The sequence below is a fragment of the Halictus rubicundus genome, unplaced genomic scaffold (assembly GCF_050948215.1).
Source record: "Halictus rubicundus isolate RS-2024b unplaced genomic scaffold, iyHalRubi1_principal scaffold0028, whole genome shotgun sequence".
NCBI lineage: Eukaryota > Metazoa > Arthropoda > Insecta > Hymenoptera > Halictidae > Halictus > Halictus rubicundus.
The window spans coordinates 854,292-875,491 of record NW_027488569.1 but is presented as its reverse complement, the minus strand read 5'-3'; the positions used below and the strand labels follow the sequence as shown (position 1 = coordinate 875,491).

Sequence of the window (21,200 nt, the reverse complement as noted above, 5' to 3'; positions counted from 1 at the left end):
GTCACCTCTTACCGCGAGTGGTGACTTCCTCCCTTGGCCGGGGCGGGGGACCTACGGGCCCCCTTTCCTCTGAGCAAGGTAGGGAGTCGCTGGGAGTAGCTGGGGCTCGCGTCACCTAGCCGAGTAGCACTCCGGGAAGGGGAACATCTAGATGTCCTACGGTGTCCTACTAGATTAGGCATTGGGGGGGGGGGTGAAGCTTTCTTCCCCCGAAGTGTCATGGTTGGGCGGCAAGTTGTTTTCGATACAAGTTTCTCGCCATCTCCCTTTAGCTCAGGAAGGTCACCGTGGTATATTTAGTGTGTATACCCCTTCGGGGGGGTGGGAGTGTCTAACATATCCTTGTCTCTCTCCCCTGGGAGGGCGGGGAATCCGTAATACGATTACTACCACGTAAAAAAAAGAGTTTAGGTGCGTGTAGGACCTTCAGGCCTGAGCACCCAGAAAAGGAAGTTGCGATAACGGCGCTAATCGCCCTGCAGGGCAACGCCAACTGCAGCCAGATCACCGACGAGTTATCCACGTAGCTCTCCCTTGAAATGCGGGCTGACGTGGTGATTCTAAGCGAGCAGTACCACAACCGGGACTGCCCGACTTGGTACGTCAACGATCTGGGTTGCGCGGCCCTTTGGGTACTGAACCCCCAAAAGTTCCGGGTGGAAAAGCATGAAGCGGGCCAAAGATTCGTCTGGGCACAATCCCGGGACATAACTGTCGTGAGCTGCTATCTCTCTCCCAACGATAGAAGCTACGAGTTCCGGGAAAAGCTCGACGAACTTGAAGACACGCTTCGTGAGCTGAGCGGCGGGCTCGTTGTTGCCGGCGATTTTAATGCCAGGGCTTTGGAATGAGGGATACCAAGACCGAACACTAGAGGGAAACTAGTGATGGAATTGGCACCTAGGCTGGGTTTAGTAGTGCTCAATACTGGAACGACGCCAACCTGTCGAAGGCCGGCTTCGGTGACTCAATCCCAGACGTAACTCTGGTATCAGAGAGTCTGGCCTACCGAGCCACATGTTGGAGAGTGATGGTAGATTTCACTGGCAGTGATCACCAGTACATCACCTTCAGGATGAATCCCGTTAGGACGGCGCAGCACGTACAAACCCGGCGCCCACTCGGCTGGAACACGACAAGGTTCGAACGAGGGAAAATTTGCTGCGAGCCTCAGCTGCGGTGTCAGGGGCATAACACCCATCCCCCGTGACCCCCATAACATCCGCACTATGCGACTCATCCACCAGGCCTGCGACGCGTCGATGCCCCGCAAAAAATCGTGGCGAGGCAGATCCCAGACTTACTGGTGGACGGACCAGATGAGCAACCTCAGGCGGGAGTGCCTGAGGCTACGGAGAAGGCGCTCCGAGTCCGCGGAAGACTAGAAGCCGCCGAAAGGATGATCGAGTACCAGGCGGTGAAGGAAACGCTTGGCAGGGTCATAAAAAAGAGCAAGGCTCGCTGCTGGCGGCAGCTGTGCGTCCAGGTAGGCGAGGACCCATGGGGTCTGGCATACAAGCTTGTCACCGGCAAGCTTCGCCCACCTGGCGCACAAAGCACGATGGTTGCAGTCACGATGGAGAGCATAGTGGACAAAGCGAAGTGACAAACCAAAGTGACAGAAAAAGCCGGAAAGCCACGAGTCCGGATGGCATCCCAGCCTAGATGCTGAAGGTGGTGGCACGGCACCACCCGCATCTACTGCTGGACATGTACAACATGTGCCTCCGGACGAGTGTTTTCGCGTCGCCTTGGAATGTAGTGTGGCTCGTATTATTCAGCAAGGGGAAGGGCCCCCCGGACTCTCCATCGTTCTACTGCCCACTGTGCATGCTACACATGTCGGGGAAGGTGATGCAGAAGATGCTGAAGGCGAGACTGCTCTTGTCGGTACGAGTTGCAGGGGATCTGTCGGATCGGCAGCATGGCTTCCGCTACCGCCAACGCGATCGCCGAGGTAATCAAGGCTGTCAATAGCGCGCGTCAGGCATGCCATCAGGGTTGGACCGTGGTCCTCCTCGTCAAGCTTAACGTACTACGATCTGCACGATCGCTGGCTAACGTAGAAGATGGAGGAGAGACGACGACAGACGACATCGCCGCCGTGATAACTTGCTCGCAGTGGCGGGAATACTCGCCATCGAGCATCTCGCTAAGGAGAGGCGGGAGACTGGAAGGGCAGTCTCCGCGGGTCTAGCGCGCGCCAATACACTCGCAAAGTGGCAGCGCCGCTGGGCCGCGTACAGCGCAGGCCGGCAAACAGCCGGCCTGATCAGGGCCCTGAAACCCTGGATGGAGCGGGCCCACGGTGAAGTTGACTTCTACCTGAGACAGCGACTAACAGGGCATGGCTACTTTCGCCATTATCTGTGGCGAATGAAGAAAGTCAGATCCCCACAGTGCTGTCACAGCGGCGCCGAACGTGATGATGCGAGTCACACGTTCTTCAACTGCGTCCGCTTCAGTCAGAAGTGCTCCAAGCTCGCCTCAGCAGGTGAAGGCGATATTTCCCGCAACAACATCGAGGGGGTCATGCTCTGCAGCGAGGAGCTCTGGGATGCGGTAGCGGCATTTGCGAAGACTGTCCTTCGCAGCAAGAAGAATATCGAATGTCTACAGGACCCCTGGCCAGGTCTTTGAAAACCCATGAATGGCCCGTAAACGTGCACAACACGCCACGCCAAGCCGAGGTAATGCGAGAGCGGGGCCGGCTTGGACCAAGGTGGACGAGTGGACGTTTTTTAGTGGGTACACTACGTATGGGAGTCCCACACTTGTGCGTAACGCAGAGAGAGAGAGAGAGAGAGAGAGAGAGAGAGAGAGAGAGAGAGAGAGAGAGAGAGTCTGTGTTTTCTCTTTACAGAAGTCGGGCGTATTGTTTCCGTTAATTAATTGATTTCGGCTAGCCCGACACCAAAATCCCTACAATATTAATTCCAGTATAGCACCCATTAAGAATTTGTACGAGATCAGCATTCGCATCAATGGGAAACTAGTAAATGGTCTCATTGATATGCGTAGTACCCGTTATTACACTCCTCGATTGCGAAGCAATTTGGTATCGTAACGAGGATAGTTACCGATGCATTATTTCAAACGTTTGCGGGCACACGATGCGGTGGCGGTAAACGAAATGGCTCCCGTTATAATTAAAATCCACAACGTGACCACGAACATTGATCTGTACATACTGTGGTGAGATGACAAGATGAACCCTGGGACAGCACAGAGGCGAAAAGGATCCTCGCTCGCATCCAATGGTTAAGCATTGACGTCACACACTTTAGCCAATAGTTTGGCTAGAACCGAAAATGCGCGTGGAATGACCAAATCGGACGACTGATGCCTTCCTGCCAGGGTCCTTCTTGTCAGCTCACCACAATACATACTTCTCGACGGATACATAAGGTATAAAGCCATCGTTGGAAGGGGTTTCTTGTTACACGAATGCGTAGTCATGGTAAATCACGGAAAGCAAATATTTTACCGGTCTAGATCTGGCATCGGAGTGTTACCAAGCACCGGTGGTGGAAAATTCCATCGCGAAGACGGCGTTTATAACCTCAGAGAGACGCTACGAATTCCTAAGAATGCCTTATGCACTAACGAACGTACCAGTTATTTTCAGCGATAGAGTATTAGGAATTGCACGCAGATACAAGTTCATTGAAAGTAGGAGCAATACTTGTGCAACGAAATGCAGAGCAATAATATGACTGGTAATATGACTGTTGTTGCCTATTTTAGCAAACAGACAACGGCGGAATAGTAGTGGTGACCGAGTACGATGTGTTGAAGACGTTTTCGAGAAAGATTTACTACCTCGAGTAGGACGGTGGAGGTTGAAGGTGCAGAAGTTCATCTTAGACATCGAATATCCTGCTGGAGTAAAGATGACTCATGCAGATGCACTAAGCAGAAATCCATTACCGATTTTAGACATCGCATATGTGGACATAACGGAAGGTAGCTAGATAACTACAGCCTCGATGCAAGACGAACAATTGGCTCACGTTCCGAAAATTCTCGAAACTAACGAACGAGAGCCGGTGTACTACCCTCCCTTTTCCGTACAATAGGTAACTGGTTGTTCAATAAGATACTATCATATACTTGTATGTTGTCGAATCTCGTCTTCACATCTCGAACACTGCGTCCTTTCGCTCCCGTGTTGTCCTACCGACTCTCCGGCATACTGCGCCTACCACGCCTGAGCACGTGTACCTGTGAATCCCACTACAGCGTTCGGAGAGTGTGTACTACAGCCAGAAGCTAAATATTACTTTCAGGAATACTACACGTCGTACTTTTTCGACGCCTCGAAAAGCGGAAAATCGGACAACTCCGGGATTTTACAGGCTATGACATCAGGCTGCGCACGACCGCACGGTCGCGATCCACGTGGTACAAACGCGCCCTCAAAGGTTCGACGCGAAAAAGAGAGCCTTCTGCTCGGGCACCAGGCACCGAAGGTCGTACCTTCGAGTATCGCGAGACGGTAAAGGATACGCGAATGGTTTCAAGGTGCGGACACGGGAACAACCTTCACTGCCAATTGGCTCTAGTTGTTTAATTGAAGACAAATGGCACAAAATACGCAACCACGTGGCCGCACTCGAGAGCCCGCGCTATTCATACAGAATTAGCGAATCGACGGAATTTCGCAGCGCGTGGTTGTCGTGAAATGAAAATCCGCGATCGTACGGTAATTCGCACGGTCGATCGTGGAAATGGACAGAACAGCAATGATACAAGCCGGAAATTATTAAAAATTTTGAAAATGGACAAAATATTAATTTAAAGCTTTATTTCGACGAGAGCAATTAAAGTGAAAAACTGTAAAAATTGTTTTCAATCCCTATTTTCGATAAATATTCCGTATATTGTTAATATTAACGAAAATAAACTGCTCTGTTTTGTTTATGCTATTCACTTTGTATTGTGGGGTTCGAATAAGTTAGCATTAGGTATAAGAGCATCTTGGTTTAAGTACTCTATATCCTGACCATTTGGGACACAGATGATTTTCAGGCGAGCGGCGATGACCTGTAGAACCGTGCCCCAAACCTTCGCGGAAAAAACCGTTACGTTTATTGCTCAGGTATAGATCGAGTGGGAGAAGTAAAAGAACGACTGACAAAGAGACCCTTGATGAAGGGAAAATGAGCAGAGTGGTTCCGAAAGTAGCAGCGAGCAGATCGAACTGTACGGTGTAGAACAGCGTAGTACCGACTGGACTTCTTCGATATAGCTTTCACATAGTTAGTTTAGTTTAGCTTAGTGTCGTTAGATCCTAATTAAATACATTTTCGTTTGCATCATCTTACACACGAACTTGATTTCCACCAATACCTTCCAATCCCCACATTATTAGTACCTAATCTTTATTATTCAATTGAAAAATAGCTCAGCGACGAACGAAAATCGGTTTTCTCGCGGTACGGTTCTCTCGTGGTGCAGAGTGTAGATAGAAAAGGACAGCATGCAAACACGGCCGCGTGACCGAAGGCGCAAGAAAAAGGCAGCACAACCCGATGATATTATTATTCGATTTGTACCGTGTTTGGGCTTATTTTGTTCAAGAAAACATTTTCAATCGGTAGGTAATGATATCATTATGGTAACGTTAATAAGAAATAATATTAGATTTAGTTGGTAAACGCCAATACGCTACTGGTTACAATGTTGCCTCTGATACTGAATCACGACCATATGGAGCGTCGCGTCATGTGCCGCCTGGAGACAACAATGTAAGCGTTTCACCATCACTTATTAATAACAATAAAATGTTTGTTACAATTCATAATTCTGCCATGGGAACATTATTAATCGATTGCAAATAGTTTGCTGATGAAAACAAGTCTAAACACGTCACAAATCCGATAAGTTAGACGGTGGCAGTATTGAAACGTTTCCTTCGAAGTTCATCAACGAATTTTATTTCACTAGCTGACCGGTCCATTTCGATAGAGTCCGCTGCCGTACCAGAGCATGTTCTACAGAGTCGGTAATTCAGAACCGTAGACAGAAAAATGCCATTGCATGCAATGCCTATGTACGTGTACCTGTACATAATACATAATCTAAAGAGTTCTTTATAAAATTGTCTTAATAACTTAACATCCAGCAGAGTACCAATGGTGAAACCCAATGACATTTCCTTTTCTTATAAAGAGTTTTACTCACTGCAAAACGTGACGTAAATTGTTTAAGTAATAAAAATGTGTTTGTTTAAACAATATTTTAAGTAATAAAAATGTACTGGTTTAAACATTTGTTTCAATAATACAAATGTACTGGTTCATACATTTGTTTTAACAATAAAAATTTATTTGTGTAAGCTAGCGTTTAACTAGTAAAAATGTACTGGTGCAAACATTTGTTTCAATACAAATTTATTTGTTTAAACAATTGTTTAAATAATAAAAATTTATTTGTGTAAACTAGCGTTTAACTAGTAAAAATGTACTGGTGTAAATGTTTGTTTCAATAATAAAAATTTATTTGTTTAAACAATTGTTTAAATAATAAAAATTTATTTGTGTAAGCTAGCGTTTAACTAGTAAAAATGTACTGGTGTAAACATTTGTTTCAATAACAAAAATTTATTTGTTTAAACAATTGTTTAAATAATAAAAATTTATTTATGTAAACAAGCGTTTAAAGTTTAAACGATAAAAAGTGTTCGATTATTAATGGTAGTCGCTGTACCGTGGTACGTATTTACGTATTATGGCTTGGCAACGTCGGATAAAAAAGTCGGCCATCCGAACTTCGAATACAATTTCGAATAAAAGATACATTTCATTTTCATCTCTGCCAAATACTCGTCCCGAATAAATTCTCAAATAAATCGTCTGGCCAAATCGAGCTTCGGATATCGAATAAAAGTTACGAATAAATTTCGCCGCGACATCTGCCTTCGAATACATTCTGAAATTAATTTTTATTCGACGCCTAAAATCGTTCGGATGGTCGGCGACGCCGAGTATCTACAAGTAAATCCGTCGAATAAATGGGGGCGTTGTATCCGACCATCCGAATAAATCCTGAAGATAGCCAGAAAATCATCCGGAGGCACGTCGAATACAAATCTCGAAACCAGACGCTCGACGAATAAAGATACAAGTAACTTCTCGCGATTCATCCGACTTCGAATAGAAACAAAAGAACAGAGAATTTGTATCCGAAAGCCGTTCAAATAAATTTTTCATCGGATACTGCCCAACTCTGATTTGAAATACACGCTGGAAACCTAAGAGTCATGTCCGTCTACTAGTCATAAAAGCTTATGACTACTAAGCGATAGTAACAAGAAGACTGAGAAAATGTCTTTCTCCAATACAATGTTGCACGTATAGCTCGAGAGACGGCTCTCGAGCTTCGGCCCCTCACCGCGGTGGTGTGGGTAGTTCCACTGACTTCAAATTGTAAGGTTGGCACCGACTCGTAATGAGAATTCACTATATACATTATAGACACCACTGTATGGGGTTCCCCCACTCCTTGACACACCGGAGTTCGGGGTCTCAGCGGATGCGCGTCAGCGCGGTCGACCGTCGAACCAGCCTCTCGTTGCTCACCCGTCGTACGACAATGTCATATAAAACGTAGCTTTGTGTTCTTTATTCAAGTCCTAGTCCTTCTGAGTAGGCGGCATTTCCCACAAGCGCTTGCTTGTGGTGCCGTCTAGCGGCTCCGCTCTACGGTCGACACGCGACGGTTAGTGCATGCCAACATGGCGACGCCCTTACCTGTCAAAAACGCTTTAAATCGCTCAACTTTAAACACCCATAACTTTTGAACTAGTGAATTCCTCGCATTAAAACTTCGATTTGTGACATTTTCTCATCAAAGTCTACAGGATCATATAAATAAAATTAAAAAATTCTGGGTTGCCAAAGTGAAGTTAAGCCCGAAATAGAATATGACGGATCAGTCTCGTCGCGTGTCGATACGATTCAAGGCGATGACGACTCCCAGGACATTCGAGACTTTCAGGACTCAAGAATTATTACGAGCTTCAAAAGTTTTAAATTTCGAATCTTATTTAAAGTGATTCGAATTCGTACACATTTACACTAATAACACTGTCCAACAAAAATAAACTTTTTTCGAGTTTTGCAATACCTGTTGGGTGATTCTGATACACTTTGTCATCCTAAAACCGAATCTGAAAGTAGAATTGCTCCATCACGCAACGTTTTCGAAAAATTTTGGTTTTTGTAAAAATGCCCGATTTTGATACGAAACGACGTGTTACGCAAAAACTAAACACGCGAGAAAGTTCAAATTTGAGTCAAGAGATAGAGGGGACTCTCCTCTACATATTCATATAGTCAATTATATTTTTATGTACTTCCTAATAGTTGTAAATGGTTGTTAAAGTTTGAAAATGTGCCGACGCGGGTACTTTGTACGCTCTATTTTTGTATTTATGTGAAAAATCCTTTATCTAGCAGGAATTTACTATACAGGAATGCATTCTACAGACATTTCTGGTAAAGAAACCATTCACGAAAAGTATTTGGTTCCCTTAATGTACGAGAAGGATCAGAAAATGTTAATTGACAGCGTGTGCGCGACGCGTTCGCGCCAGACGGCCATTGCAGCCTTTTCGCGACTCGCCAGGGCCGTCGCAATGCGTAGTCGACGTTGGTACCACTCAAGTATGTCTTTGCTTACTATGCTTAATTAAATACATTTTTTTTTGTCTTTTTGGGTGCCAATCATTACAAAAGATTATAAAAATACGAGTTATATTCACATTTCATTGTGGAAATGCTTAATGTGCGGATGCTTGCTGATTACTGCTGGACACTTATTATTGAAAATCGGGATACCAGGAACAAACGCCAAGCAAGGCGGAAACATTTTTAATTTGTTTACATCAGAAATAGGTAAGTTTTTGTATTTAATTTTCTTTATTAAGCATTTCCACAATGAAATGTGAATATAACTCGTATTTTTATAATCTTTTGTAATGATTGGCACCCAAAAAGACAAAAAAAATGTATTTAATTAAGCATAGTAAGCAAAGACATACTTGAGTGGTACCAACGTCGACTACGCATTGCGACGGCCCTGGCGAGTCGCGAAAAGGCTGCAATGGCCGTCTGGCGCGAACGCGTCGCGCACACGCTGTCAATTAACATTTTCTGATCCTTCTCGTACATTAAGGGAACCAAATACTTTTCGTGAATGGTTTCTTTACCAGAAATGTCTGTAGAATGCATTCCTGTATAGTAAATTCCTGCTAGATAAAGGATTTTTCACATAAATACAAAAATAGAGCGTACAAAGTACCCGCGTCGGCACATTTTCAAACTTTAACAACCATTTACAACTATTAGGAAGTACATAAAAATATAATTGACTATATGAATATGTAGAGGAGAGTCCCCTCTATCTCTTGACTCAAATTTGAACTTTCTCGCGTGTTTAGTTTTTGCGTAACACGTCGTTTCGTATCAAAATCGGGCATTTTTACAAAAACCAAAATTTTTCGAAAACGTTGCGTGATGGAGCAATTCTACTTTCAGATTCGGTTTTAGGATGACAAAGTGTATCAGAATCACCCAACAGGTATTGCAAAATTTTTTTGGTGTTGGACAGTGTAATAGGTAACCTATACTTAATAACCGTGGTTTTAACATTACTTCCATACATAAAATGTGTTATACTAATAGGCCGAATGGATACTTTTGTGACGTATTCAAATGAAACTAATAGTTCTGCACAGATTTTCATAAGAGATAAAAGAATTTATAAATGAATATAATACTACGTAATATTCTAGGGAAACACGTGCATACGGTTGATATGGAAAAGGTTTACTTACAATACGTGGAATGAAAGACATGTAAGTGCCCAAAGTAGCTCTGGCTATGAAATACAACAGATCTTGATATGGAACCAAACCATCAGCAGAATGTGGATGATATGTACTTCCCACGTGTAGAAAACTACATGCAACAGTTGTTGCACGTAACTGCTGAATAACAGAGTCCAATACATAAACATCAGTGGTTCCTATGATACCATCGGATACAATTATCATGTCTGAAAATTCATAAAAATTCAGATTAACCCCATATACATATATTATACATATAGTGTAACAGATTTGTGGGTTTGTCGCTCCAAGAATTTATGATAAAGTAGAGCTTTTCACACCTTCCAAAGAATTGGGGAGATAAAGTGAGAAACGTTGAAATAGAAGGAGACGTAGAAAGTACCTTGACGTATATGTATAAATTTCAATTAGATAATGGCAGTTACATTGTACTATACAGGGTGTCCCAAAAATTTTGTATTTCCTTGAAAAGAGTAATTCCTGAGGGCATTTGAAGAAACTTTTTCCATTGAGAAAATGTTCTCCGCGACTTTGTTAAGGATTTATTAACAAAAAATAGAGACCAATCAGGGCGCGGCTACAGTGGACAGATTTCGGCTTGACCAATGCCAACGTCACGCTCAGCGGGATCTGCTGCCATGCCGGAGTCCGTCTGCTTTTGTCGCGACCTGATTGGTCCGTGTTTTTCGTTAATAACTCCTTAACCAAGCCATGGAGAATGTTTTTGCAAAGGAAAAAGTTACTTCAAATAACCTCAGGAATCACCCGTTTCAAGGAAGTGCAACATTTTTGGGACACTTCACACATTTTCTCCATTACGTACACCATTTCAATGCACAAGCTGTGAGGAAAATACATATCATGCATTGTATTATCATGACCTCTACTGCGTGATTCTATACGTTTGAATTGTAAAGATTTGTTCAAAAATGCTAGTACAAAATTGTACGCGACCTCTTTTCGAGAATAGAATATTTTGTTGCATCGTATTTTACTGTCTGCGAAAATAAAAATCCCCAAAAGTAATTATTTACAAAGCAAATGAGCTCATTGATTTGAATGATCTTGAAATATGTTTTCAAGGTCAATAGTCCAAAAAATTTTTCCAAGTTATTGCCGATCAGCTTTCGTTATTCGTCGAGATATTTGTACAACAACATTTTTTAATAAATCACGACCAATCCAAAGACATAGGAATCACATTCTAGTGATCGTGACATGTTAGTTTCTCGTGTACACTCGTATCTACATGCATGCACTCAGAATTAAGAACTAAGTCGTACAATATTTTTTTAATTGTTTTGTTACCTTCAATTGATATACCGATTTTACAAAAATTTACAAAAATTAGACCTTAGAGAGATGACGAGATGCGAAGTGCTTCGTGTTTCGTAAGTAACTCAAAACGTTCAAATACTTCATTATTATTATTTTTATTGTGTTTTATATATGAGAATACGATATACCTTCAAACTAGTGTATTATCAAATCATTTCAACGAAAAAATGATTTCATTAGTTTTTGTCACAAAAATCTATGTTTTGCAAAATCCTGAGGTCGTAGACAAATAATGAGGCCAGATTTGAAATCAGCGTGAAAAAATCTATGGAAAACGATGTATAGCATGTTAAAAAAAAATTTTCCGCGCGTGGTATTGGAAAAACCACAATTTTCTTGAAATTGTGCAAGTTTAACGAATTTTCTCAAGGTTAAAAAAGTTCGTACCATAATCTCTCTATTTTTCCCATATTCTACAAAGTTTCAGCTTTAATTTAAAAAAAATTTCATCGCTCTACCTCATTTCTGTCGAAAGGTCTTCGATTTTGAATCCGATTTCGTCCAAATTGCCCACTATGCGCTGCGGTAATTAGCACCGCCTCACGCTGCTACCTGCGCCACCTTCTTTAGCTACTAATAAAACAATAAACGACACATAACCCAGTGGTATTGTTTAAAATACTATACACGTTTATACTAAATGCTTATATTTCGATAAAGCAAGCCAGAATTCCTTCCTACGCACGCCAGGTGCAAGACTATCTTCCATTATGCATAATTATTGTTAAATGGCAAAAAAAAGAAAATCCTGAAACATGTATCCCCTATTTTGGATCAAAGATCACACACCCAAATTTACATTAAAATGAACTAACAATAAATAACAGAAACTGCAAAAAAATCAAATATTTAATATATTGTTTAAACAAAAAGCTTTTGTTAAAATTTTCTTGCGCGACTACATTTCCCATTGAAAAACACACAATTTAAAGAAAATTCAAATTTTTTCGACCTCTAGTTTCCGAGATATCTCAAAAAATATGGTTTTGACCCCCAACTTTGAGGGCTGTTTTCACCCCTCCAAAGTGGATGGTTGCCGATAAAAAAACAGGTGTCAAATATTTTTCAAAGAACTATAAGCTCCCATAAGTTTCATCAAAATCGGATTTTCGCATCTGAATATGTTCCCTTGTGAGGCCTGTTTTGAGTGTGACACCAAATTATGAACAGAGCATCCTATTCATTTTTAGAGTATATAAACTGGTTCATTTTCATCCTCTTCGGTCAATAATCGTACAGTTACGTGTAGAGTCACGTCGTGTCACATTGTTAAGAGTCAATTATAGTGAAATCAAAGTTCCCTTCGAATCAAGCTAATCTTATAGACTCCGTTATTTCGGTAAAACTTCTATTTGGCATTCAACAATTACTGTTACAAGGAGAGACCACGACCTTCGGGTCACCGATTCTGTTGAAACATTGCACACTTATAGATCTCGTTCTCCTGTTCACGAATATATACCATTATAGGGGCAGATACCCAATAGTGTTCGAGATATCGACGATTAAAGTTTCATTATTTCCTATGTAATGCCGCATTTTTTCTAGCCTATAACAAGAATCGGTGTGGCGCGACGGTGTCGTGCCAAGTTTTCAGCCGGACGACCAGGGTTCAAATCCTGTCAACTAACGCATTTTTTTTAATTTCATTATGTTTTATCATTGCATATTTATATTATTAATTTCAATCGAAAATGCAGTTCGGAACTTCGTTGGTTGCATTATCATCCCCAATATAAACTGTCAATAAACAGTGACACCGGAGACGCTCTTGAGATCGAGGAAACTCTTGAGAACGCGACCCAGTTTGAAAACGGCGGGTCACATTACTTACCATTCGTGCTCGCAGTGATAAAGTTTGAATTTTCCTCTAATGATTAGTTTTAAATTCTTTTTCTTCAATGCATATAATGATAAGTACCGGTTTCGTTTTGATAAAATATAGCAGGCCGCCGAAAATGATCGGAAAGCAGTAAAATATATCACCTCGCAATTCCATTTAAATTATATAATCAACACGGATCAGACAGGGTTCGAAAGGACAATAACATATAAGGGAGAAAAGACCACACTTGTTCAAAAAAAGGTAGATGAACTTATGTCACATCACACAAACGTAATAGTAACCTGTTCGAAATCCGGAAAGTTAACACAAGATATTTATAAAGACTTCTTAAAATTTAATATATGTCGGAGGCTGGGCGGACGCTTCCGTCCTCGGACACGTCGGAGATTGTCCGGCGTCGTTCTCCATCGTTCCGCTCCTTTTGCGCTTACGCGAATGTCGTATGGACTCTACACGCACACGCGATGCCCGATCTGGTAGCGCAACGAGAGGCACGTCAACGAGCACACGAGCCGCACAGAATGTTCGCGTACGTCTTTTCGTTTTCTACTCTCGAGAAGTCGCTTTCCTCAAAGCTAGTCTTCGCTCTACCGTCCCGAAAACTATTCTGCCGCCCGTGGTCACGTTCCACAGGGTTCCAGCCCATCATTCCAGGGACCCTGTCTCGCATCTTCCTTTGCCCCGCGCGCAAAGAGGGGTAGCACAGGTAAGCGGAGACTGTTTTATTGCCCCTTCGCAGGGCAATTATCAGGGTACGGTAAATTGTTATTTTAACAATTAAACTAAATCTTATACGCATGCAAACTTAATCCTATACGCGTTACGCGTTGTTGCCGACGGGGTGCGTCGCTGGCATCACGCCCCGACATTTCTAAAACCCTTAATTTTTTGCCCAATATCCTAACCTAATAATTCAACATTCCCACACGATACAATCTTACCGCTCGGGTTGTATCTATTAAATTATATTAATTACGAGGCCTACTAACTATCCTAGCGGCTCCCTGATTTCGCATCGGGTTCGCCTGTGAGTCATGCAACCTCCCAGCGGCTCCCCAATTTCGCATTGGATTCGTTGGATGCGTACCTAACTGACAAATTGAAACGATATTCCTGAGGTAATAACCCTTCGCCGCCCTCTCGCGTTGTTCGCAGCTCTGGCTCGTAACAAGCCAAACCAAGCCTACTCACTACATTATAATTGTGCTTTTGCGCGACCGTTGCAAAATTGAATGAAACCCGTATCTCATTCTCTCTCAACGTTTCTCACTCTATTTCCTCAATAGATATTTAGGTTCTTGAGAGTTAGACAAAAATTCGACCCTGTCGTAGACTCGTGTCTCCAAAAAACATCCACAATACAATACCCACGATACATATACATACATACATATGTGTATCATGCTACAAATAAACTTACGTGCACAGCTGTGTTCCGGTAGAAGCGTTAGCGCCAACATGCCATATCGTAGCATGTTCACAAACGTTGATTCCGGAGAAATGATGGAAGTGTTTGTGACACTGTTACTATTATTTTTATTGAAACAGGTACTGCTTTCCTCAAAAAGTCCACCTACCAAACGTTCGCTTTCAGCTCGTAAGTTTTCTAACTGCTGACTGGCTACAGCAGTAACAGATGCAACCTTCTCCTCTAATATATTAAGTTGCATCTCTATGAAATTTGTAAGTTGATTAACATTGTTCATGGTCACTAGCCAACCTTGCACTAGAACTGGCTGTGCTGGACTAGTGAAAAAAGGTGTATGAGCTATCACAGTTACATAGATTTCTGGTTGCATCTTTCTATTGCTTCCTGGTATGACAAACTGTAAACATAATAAAATCCCTACGTGTATACAACGATATTAATATACGGGCATCTATTTATTCGAACGTGTTACAGGACGTGATAGTTCTATAACAATCAAGTAGCTCTTGTAATATCAGTTTACTAAATAATTCCATTCTTCACCTGTACTGATTGTTCTGCAGTAAGCCTGAGCCAAGGCACCAACAATGAAGCATAAAACCAAACACCACGGTATTAATTGACACCGGGTCTTAAATTTTAACCCTTAACTGGACCCTCAAAATGTACTTTAAAAATGCAGACTCGGTTAAATTGTATTTTTTTTTTTTTTTTACTTGAAGCGGATTTATTCGAACTTTGAATAATTTTTTCATGTTTTATCTGTATCTTCTATCCGGAGGCTTCGAATAAATCTTCGAATAACTTTTGCCAGCTCGAACAAACGGCGACGAGGTCCGACGAGCGTCGGACTTCAAAGACGCAGCGACTGACAAACGGCATACAATGTAAGCAGATGGAGAATCACGCACGAATGAAAGTTTAAACTTTTAGAGTTTTCAATATACCTTCATAAAATTGTGACGAATGAACTAAGGGGATTTTCCTGATGAGAATGAGACCAAACTCAAGTGTAATCGAACAATTTTTTTTGATACCTTATGTTGCGATACAAATTACAATCTTATTGAAGATAGTCCACACGATGTCGTGTTTGGACTCATTTTCATGGGGATAAGATCTACAACTTATTCGTATTAAAAATATTATTCGTAGTAAAAAAATAAAAGATTAAATTGCCAATAATACTCGATTCCCCAACTGCTCACATTGTATGCCGTTTGTCAGTCGCTGGGTCTTGGAAGTTCGGCGCTCGTCGAACTTCGTCGCCATTTATTCGAGTTGGAAAAAGTTATTCGAAAATTTATTCGGAGCCTTCGAATAAAAGATGCAAAAATTATTCGAAGTTCGAATAAATCCGCTTTCAATAAAAAAAATTATTTTTATTCGTCGGATAAATTCTCGTCGAATAAAATTATTAGATTAAAGACACATTTTTTATTCGAACCTTCGAATAACGGATAAGGATAAAGTATCTTTTATTCGAATCGTTATTGAAATAATTTTTTATTTAAATAATGCCCAACTCTGATGGAAACCTAGTGAGATAGTAAAATTTTATCTAAATCCACAAATACTTACAATAATAATAGTTACACATTAAATAGCAGGGATTGAAAACTGTTATGATACCGATTCCGGTTCTCGAAATAGTTATGAAAAACCAAAACGATGTAACTGTCATGTCATGAGAATATCGGTTGTGGCTTATATCGGTTACGGTTACGGTTCCGCAGAACCGATATTATTACGGTTCTATGACTGTTAATTTTCGGTTCTAGTTTCGGTTCTGTCATTCTATATTTTGTATTGCGTTCGGCCTTATTCATTATTTAAACTATTTTTACATAAATACATTTTTATAATGTATTGAAATTTGTTTCTAATATTCATTATTATTTCAATAATAATTTATTGTTAAAATAGTAGTTTAAATAAATAAATGTTTATAATGTTTGTATATTCATTATTTGAATTATTATTTCAGTACTAATTTATTGTTAAAATAATTCATATCGAAATGATTGAAGAACAGTCGCCAATTGAACAGCGTAGACTTCTACCACATGGGGTCTCTTCAAAAAACTTTCTTTCAATTTCACATTTCTTTCTTCCCATTTTAGTAAATTAAAAATATAAATCGATATTTGCGATAGCGGCACGCCCGTTCATTTTAGCTATTTAGCGACCGAGATTGCGACAGAAAACAATGTATGCTTGCACACATTGTATTAGATCGCGTAATATCAAATGTCGTATTATTCACTGAAGAAAAAAAATTTATATTTAAATTCGAACGTTTTTTACTTATCCAAAAGTAAACAAAAATAACAGTAACTTACAGAGAACTGTTGAAACTTTAAAGAGGCACAACAAAAATTATAACTTTTACGTAAACACCTAACCAATTCAGCCGTCAATTCGCGAAGGATAAGAAATTCGACATTTCATATTACACGACCTAATATGTTCCATGTTCTTTGGTCGTTACAGAAATTTATTTATTAAGTAATTATTTTAACAATAAATTATTATTGTTGTATTTTTCTGTATGGGACTTTCATAAACATATTCGTGGCATTTTTCTAATAAAAATGGTAGCAAATATAATATCATTCCGATGATATGTACTTATGTAATTTTTTTTTTTTATTTATTTATTTATACAGGTCGCATCAACAACTAGGTCATTAGCGACCACAGATATTATATCATAATGTTACATTATTATATCTTTGTACTTAACATATAAGTCACTTATAAGTATACTGAGGAGAACAAATTTTGTACTTGTTATATGTATACAATATTACAATGTGTGACAAATTTTTGTGGATTTTAGAAATTTTAAGACTTGGTCTATATTCGACTTAACATTGAAACAATCACTTAAATTGTTGGGGATAGCCAAGCGTCTTCTTTGGAAGGAGAAAAGAGGGCATTGTAGGATGAGATGTTCAATTGAAAGTGGTGTATTACATCGGGAGCATTCGGGGGGACGGTCTTTTAAAATTTTATGTAAGTGGGTCAGGTTAGTGTGGCCAATGCGAAGTCGGGTGATGACTACCTGGTCTCTTCTGTTAGTAATCGGGGGACAGTCGTTATTACGGAGGTCTTGTCTTACCAAGGATAGCTTAGAGGGAGGAGAATTAGACCATTTATTGTTCCATCTATCCCAGATTTCTCTTTTGATTAGTTTATTCAAATCTCTGTAAGAAGCCAAGTTGTTTGAAGGTATTTCTCTGGAGGCCTTTTTAGCCGCATCGTCCGCTGATTCATTGCCCAATATGCCAACGTGGGAGGGAATCCATGAAAAAATGATTTCTTTGTTGTTATTTTTAGCTTTGATTAAGGCATTGATGATATGTGTAATGATGGGGTCTTGGTTTTCCGAGTTAGATAAGCTCTTTAGGACACTAGCGGAATCAGTGAAAATTATCACGTGAGGGTCTTCAGCAGATGAAATGGATTGAACAACCTGTAATATGGCATAGGCCTCACAAAAGAAAACAGAGCAGGAGTCATGAAGTTTGAAAAGTTTTTGATTATTGGGAAATATAACAGAACATCCACATCCATCGTTGGATTTGGATCCATCTGTGAAAACTTGGATATGATTAGAATATTTTTGGGATACCTCTACGAAGATATTTTTAAAAATAATGGGGTTCGTGAGATCTTTTTTAAAATCACATAAGGAAGATTCAATTTTTGGAGGGAGGACAATTAGGGGGACAATAGGAAATAAAGGAGGGAAAGATTGAATAGTATCTGAAACGTAAGATTTGATACGTTGAGAAAGAGGTTTCGGGAAATTAGATGGCGAGGTGGAGTAGATATGGTCGAGATGGTTCGAGAAAACTTTAGAATATGTAGGATTAGACGGTGTGGATATCAATTTTGCAACGTAAGTTAGACTAAGCTGTTTTCTTCTAAACTCCAAGGGGATAACATTACTTTCGGCCAGGATACTAGAAATAGGACTAGTTTTGAACGCTCCCAGAGCAAGCCTGAGACCCGTGTTTTGAACAGAGTTTAGAGAGCAAAGTAGTGACTCCTTAGCGGAGTCGAAAACAACAGACCCATAGTCCAATTTGGAACGAATAAATGCTTTGTATGTGAGAATGATGATCTCTTTATTGGCTCCCCATTTTTGGGCTGATATCATTTTTATGAGATTTAATCTTTGTAGGGATTTATTCTTTATGTGTTTTATATGAGCAGACCAAGTGAGTTTTCGATCGAAGATAAGACCTAGAATTTTTATTTCGTGAGCCTCTTTGATTACATGATTAGCCAGGACTAGTTTGATGCTAGAGGATATCATATTTTGTCTTGAAAAGAGTATGTATTTTGATTTACTACTTGAGAATCTAAAACCTGTAAAAGATGACCATTTTTGAATTTTATTTAGAGTGTCTTGAAGGGTCAGTTGAGTGGTGTGAATATTTTTTCCACAGGTAATTATAGTGAGGTCGTCAGCATATATACAGAATTTGACCGGCTGGGGAATGCAGGTGGATATTTCATTTATAGCTATGAGGAAAAGCGTGACGCTCAGAACTGATCCCTGGGGGACACCATTCTGAAGGGGCACCTTCTGGGATATGTTATTAAGGACTTTAACAGATATAAGTCTATTTTTAAGGAAATTAGCAATAAAATTCAGAATTTTACCGTCAATACCAAGATTACGAAGGATATGGATAATTCTCTCACGCCAAACCATGTCGTAGGCCTTTTCTATGTCAAGTGCCACAGCTATGGCATGTTGTTTAGTCGCGAAGACGTCGCAAATTATAGATTCAAGATTCAGGAGGTAGTCGGTAGTACTTCTGAATTTTCTGAAACCGTACTGATGAGGCGAGAGAAAGTTGATCTGATTAAGGAACCACAGAAGTCTTTTGTTGATTATTTTTTCAAAGAGTTTACATATATTCGAAGTGAGAGAAATAGGTCTGTAACTTTCGGCTCTGCTAGGGTCTTTGTCGGGTTTTAGAATAGGTATAATAATAGCTTCTTGCCAAATACTGGGAAAGAAATTGGAAGACCAAATTTCATTAAAGATATCAGTTAGAAATACAAGAGCACAGTCAGGGAGGTTTTTTAGAAAAGTGTTAAAAATACCATCGGGGCCTGGACTGGAGTTCTTTAGGGTTTGTATATTAATTTCAATTTCATGGAGTAGGATGGGATCATTGAGAGGATGGTTCTCATTCATGTTTAAAGAAATGTTGGTTACAGGGCTTATTTGGGAAGAGGAGGATTTGAATGCTCGGAAATCGTTAGTATAGTTACTATCACTAGAATTTTTTGCAAAATTTAAGGCTAAGTAATTCGCTATATCTTCAGGGGAGGATAGAATTTTATTTTCAGCGGTAATAATGGAGGCGATAGAATGATTACTTTTGGAGCCATTTAATTTTCTCATTTTGTTCCAATAGAGCGATGCGGGGGTTGAAGGATGAAGGGAATTTATAAAATCTTTCCATGATTGCCTTTTACATTCTTTAAAAGTGCGGCGGGCTGTGGATCTAAGCTGCTTATATAGCGTAAAGTTTTCGGTTGTAGGTTGACGTTTGAAGTGGGAGAAGGCTCGTTTGTATTCTTTCAGAGCTTTTTGGCATGAATCATTCCACCAGGGAACTTGTTTTTTATGATATTTATTCGATGTTTTTGGTATAGCATTGTTAGCAGAGTCATTTATAGTTTCCATAAAGAAGGATAATTTGTCATCGAGGTTTGTATGATGTGGAGCGAAAGAGCAAGAGTTTAGTTTATCAAATTTTTGAGCTATATGGTTTCTATATTTGGGCCAGTCAGCTTTTTTGAAAATCCAATGACTGGTCGGAGCACCATCCGGAATAGTAGAATTTAAATTACGTAAGGATATTGGGAAGTGGTCACTACCACAAGGGTTCCGGTTAGTGGTCCAAGTGAAATAATGTGCTATGGAGGAGCTACAGATAGATAAGTCTATGGAGCTAAACGTTTTGGAGCTATTGTTGAAGTGGGTGGGTTGATATGTGTTTAACAAGGTCAGGTTGGGATCATCCAGAAGTTTCTCTATTATACGACCTCTGGAATCAATTTTTTTGGAGCCCCACATATAGTGGTGGCTATTAAAATCCCCCACTAGTAAGAAGGGTTTTGGCAGTTGGTTTAAGAAATGTTGGATTTCGGATAGTGTGAAGGCGTGGCTGGGTGGAATGTAAATGTTACATATAGTAACGTACCCGAAAGAGAACAATACTGAGTTTGCTATAACCTCGAAATTCGTATTGAGAGGGATTGTCTGATTAGCAATATTATTTTTTATAAATGTAGCTACACCCCCACTGGCGTGTATAGCATTTGAGCGATTTTTGTAGAAAGTTAGGTACCCTTTGATTGTAGCACAGTTTTTACCCTTAAAGTTGGTTTCTTGAATACAGATGACTCTAGGCTTTAGGTTATTTTTTAGTAAAACTAACTGTTCCCTTTGAGGGTGGAAACCGTTAATGTTCCATTGTAGAATTGATTCAGACATTTTTATTAGGCCCTATAATAGGGGAAATGTTTGAGTGATCTTCTATGTTTTCGTCGGAGGTTCCTTCTTCTAGGTTGTCATCAGACACACCGGCTTCAATGAGGGAGAGTTGTTTTAAGAGACGGCTGAATCTACTTTTCATGACTCTCTCCTTCAGGAGAGGATAGGTGGACCGGAGCGTGTGTGCTATTTTTCCCATATC

General features: G+C 40.3%; 1 protein-coding gene and 1 long non-coding RNA gene across 5 annotated transcripts in view; one reads left to right on the top strand and one right to left on the bottom strand.

The window, feature by feature from the left end:
• The window catches only part of LOC143363230 (uncharacterized), a 159,726-nt gene extending 147,520 nt beyond the window's left edge, over window positions 1-12,206 (top strand). The window contains exon 2 of the long non-coding RNA XR_013083779.1: window positions 12,022-12,206. This is a non-coding gene — a long non-coding RNA (uncharacterized LOC143363230). The remainder of the gene's footprint in view (window positions 1-12,021) is intronic.
• LOC143363220 (KICSTOR complex protein SZT2) overlaps window positions 1-21,200 on the bottom strand; it is a 281,412-nt gene that overhangs the window by 223,614 nt on the left and 36,598 nt on the right. For all 4 annotated transcript variants that reach the window (XM_076803815.1, XM_076803817.1, XM_076803816.1 and 1 more), the window contains exons 5-6: window positions 14,461-14,866; window positions 9,842-10,062 (exon numbers count right to left, since the gene is read on the bottom strand). In XM_076803815.1, coding sequence (XP_076659930.1) covers window positions 9,842-10,062; window positions 14,461-14,866 — 627 coding nt within the window. The remainder of the gene's footprint in view (window positions 1-9,841; window positions 10,063-14,460; window positions 14,867-21,200) is intronic.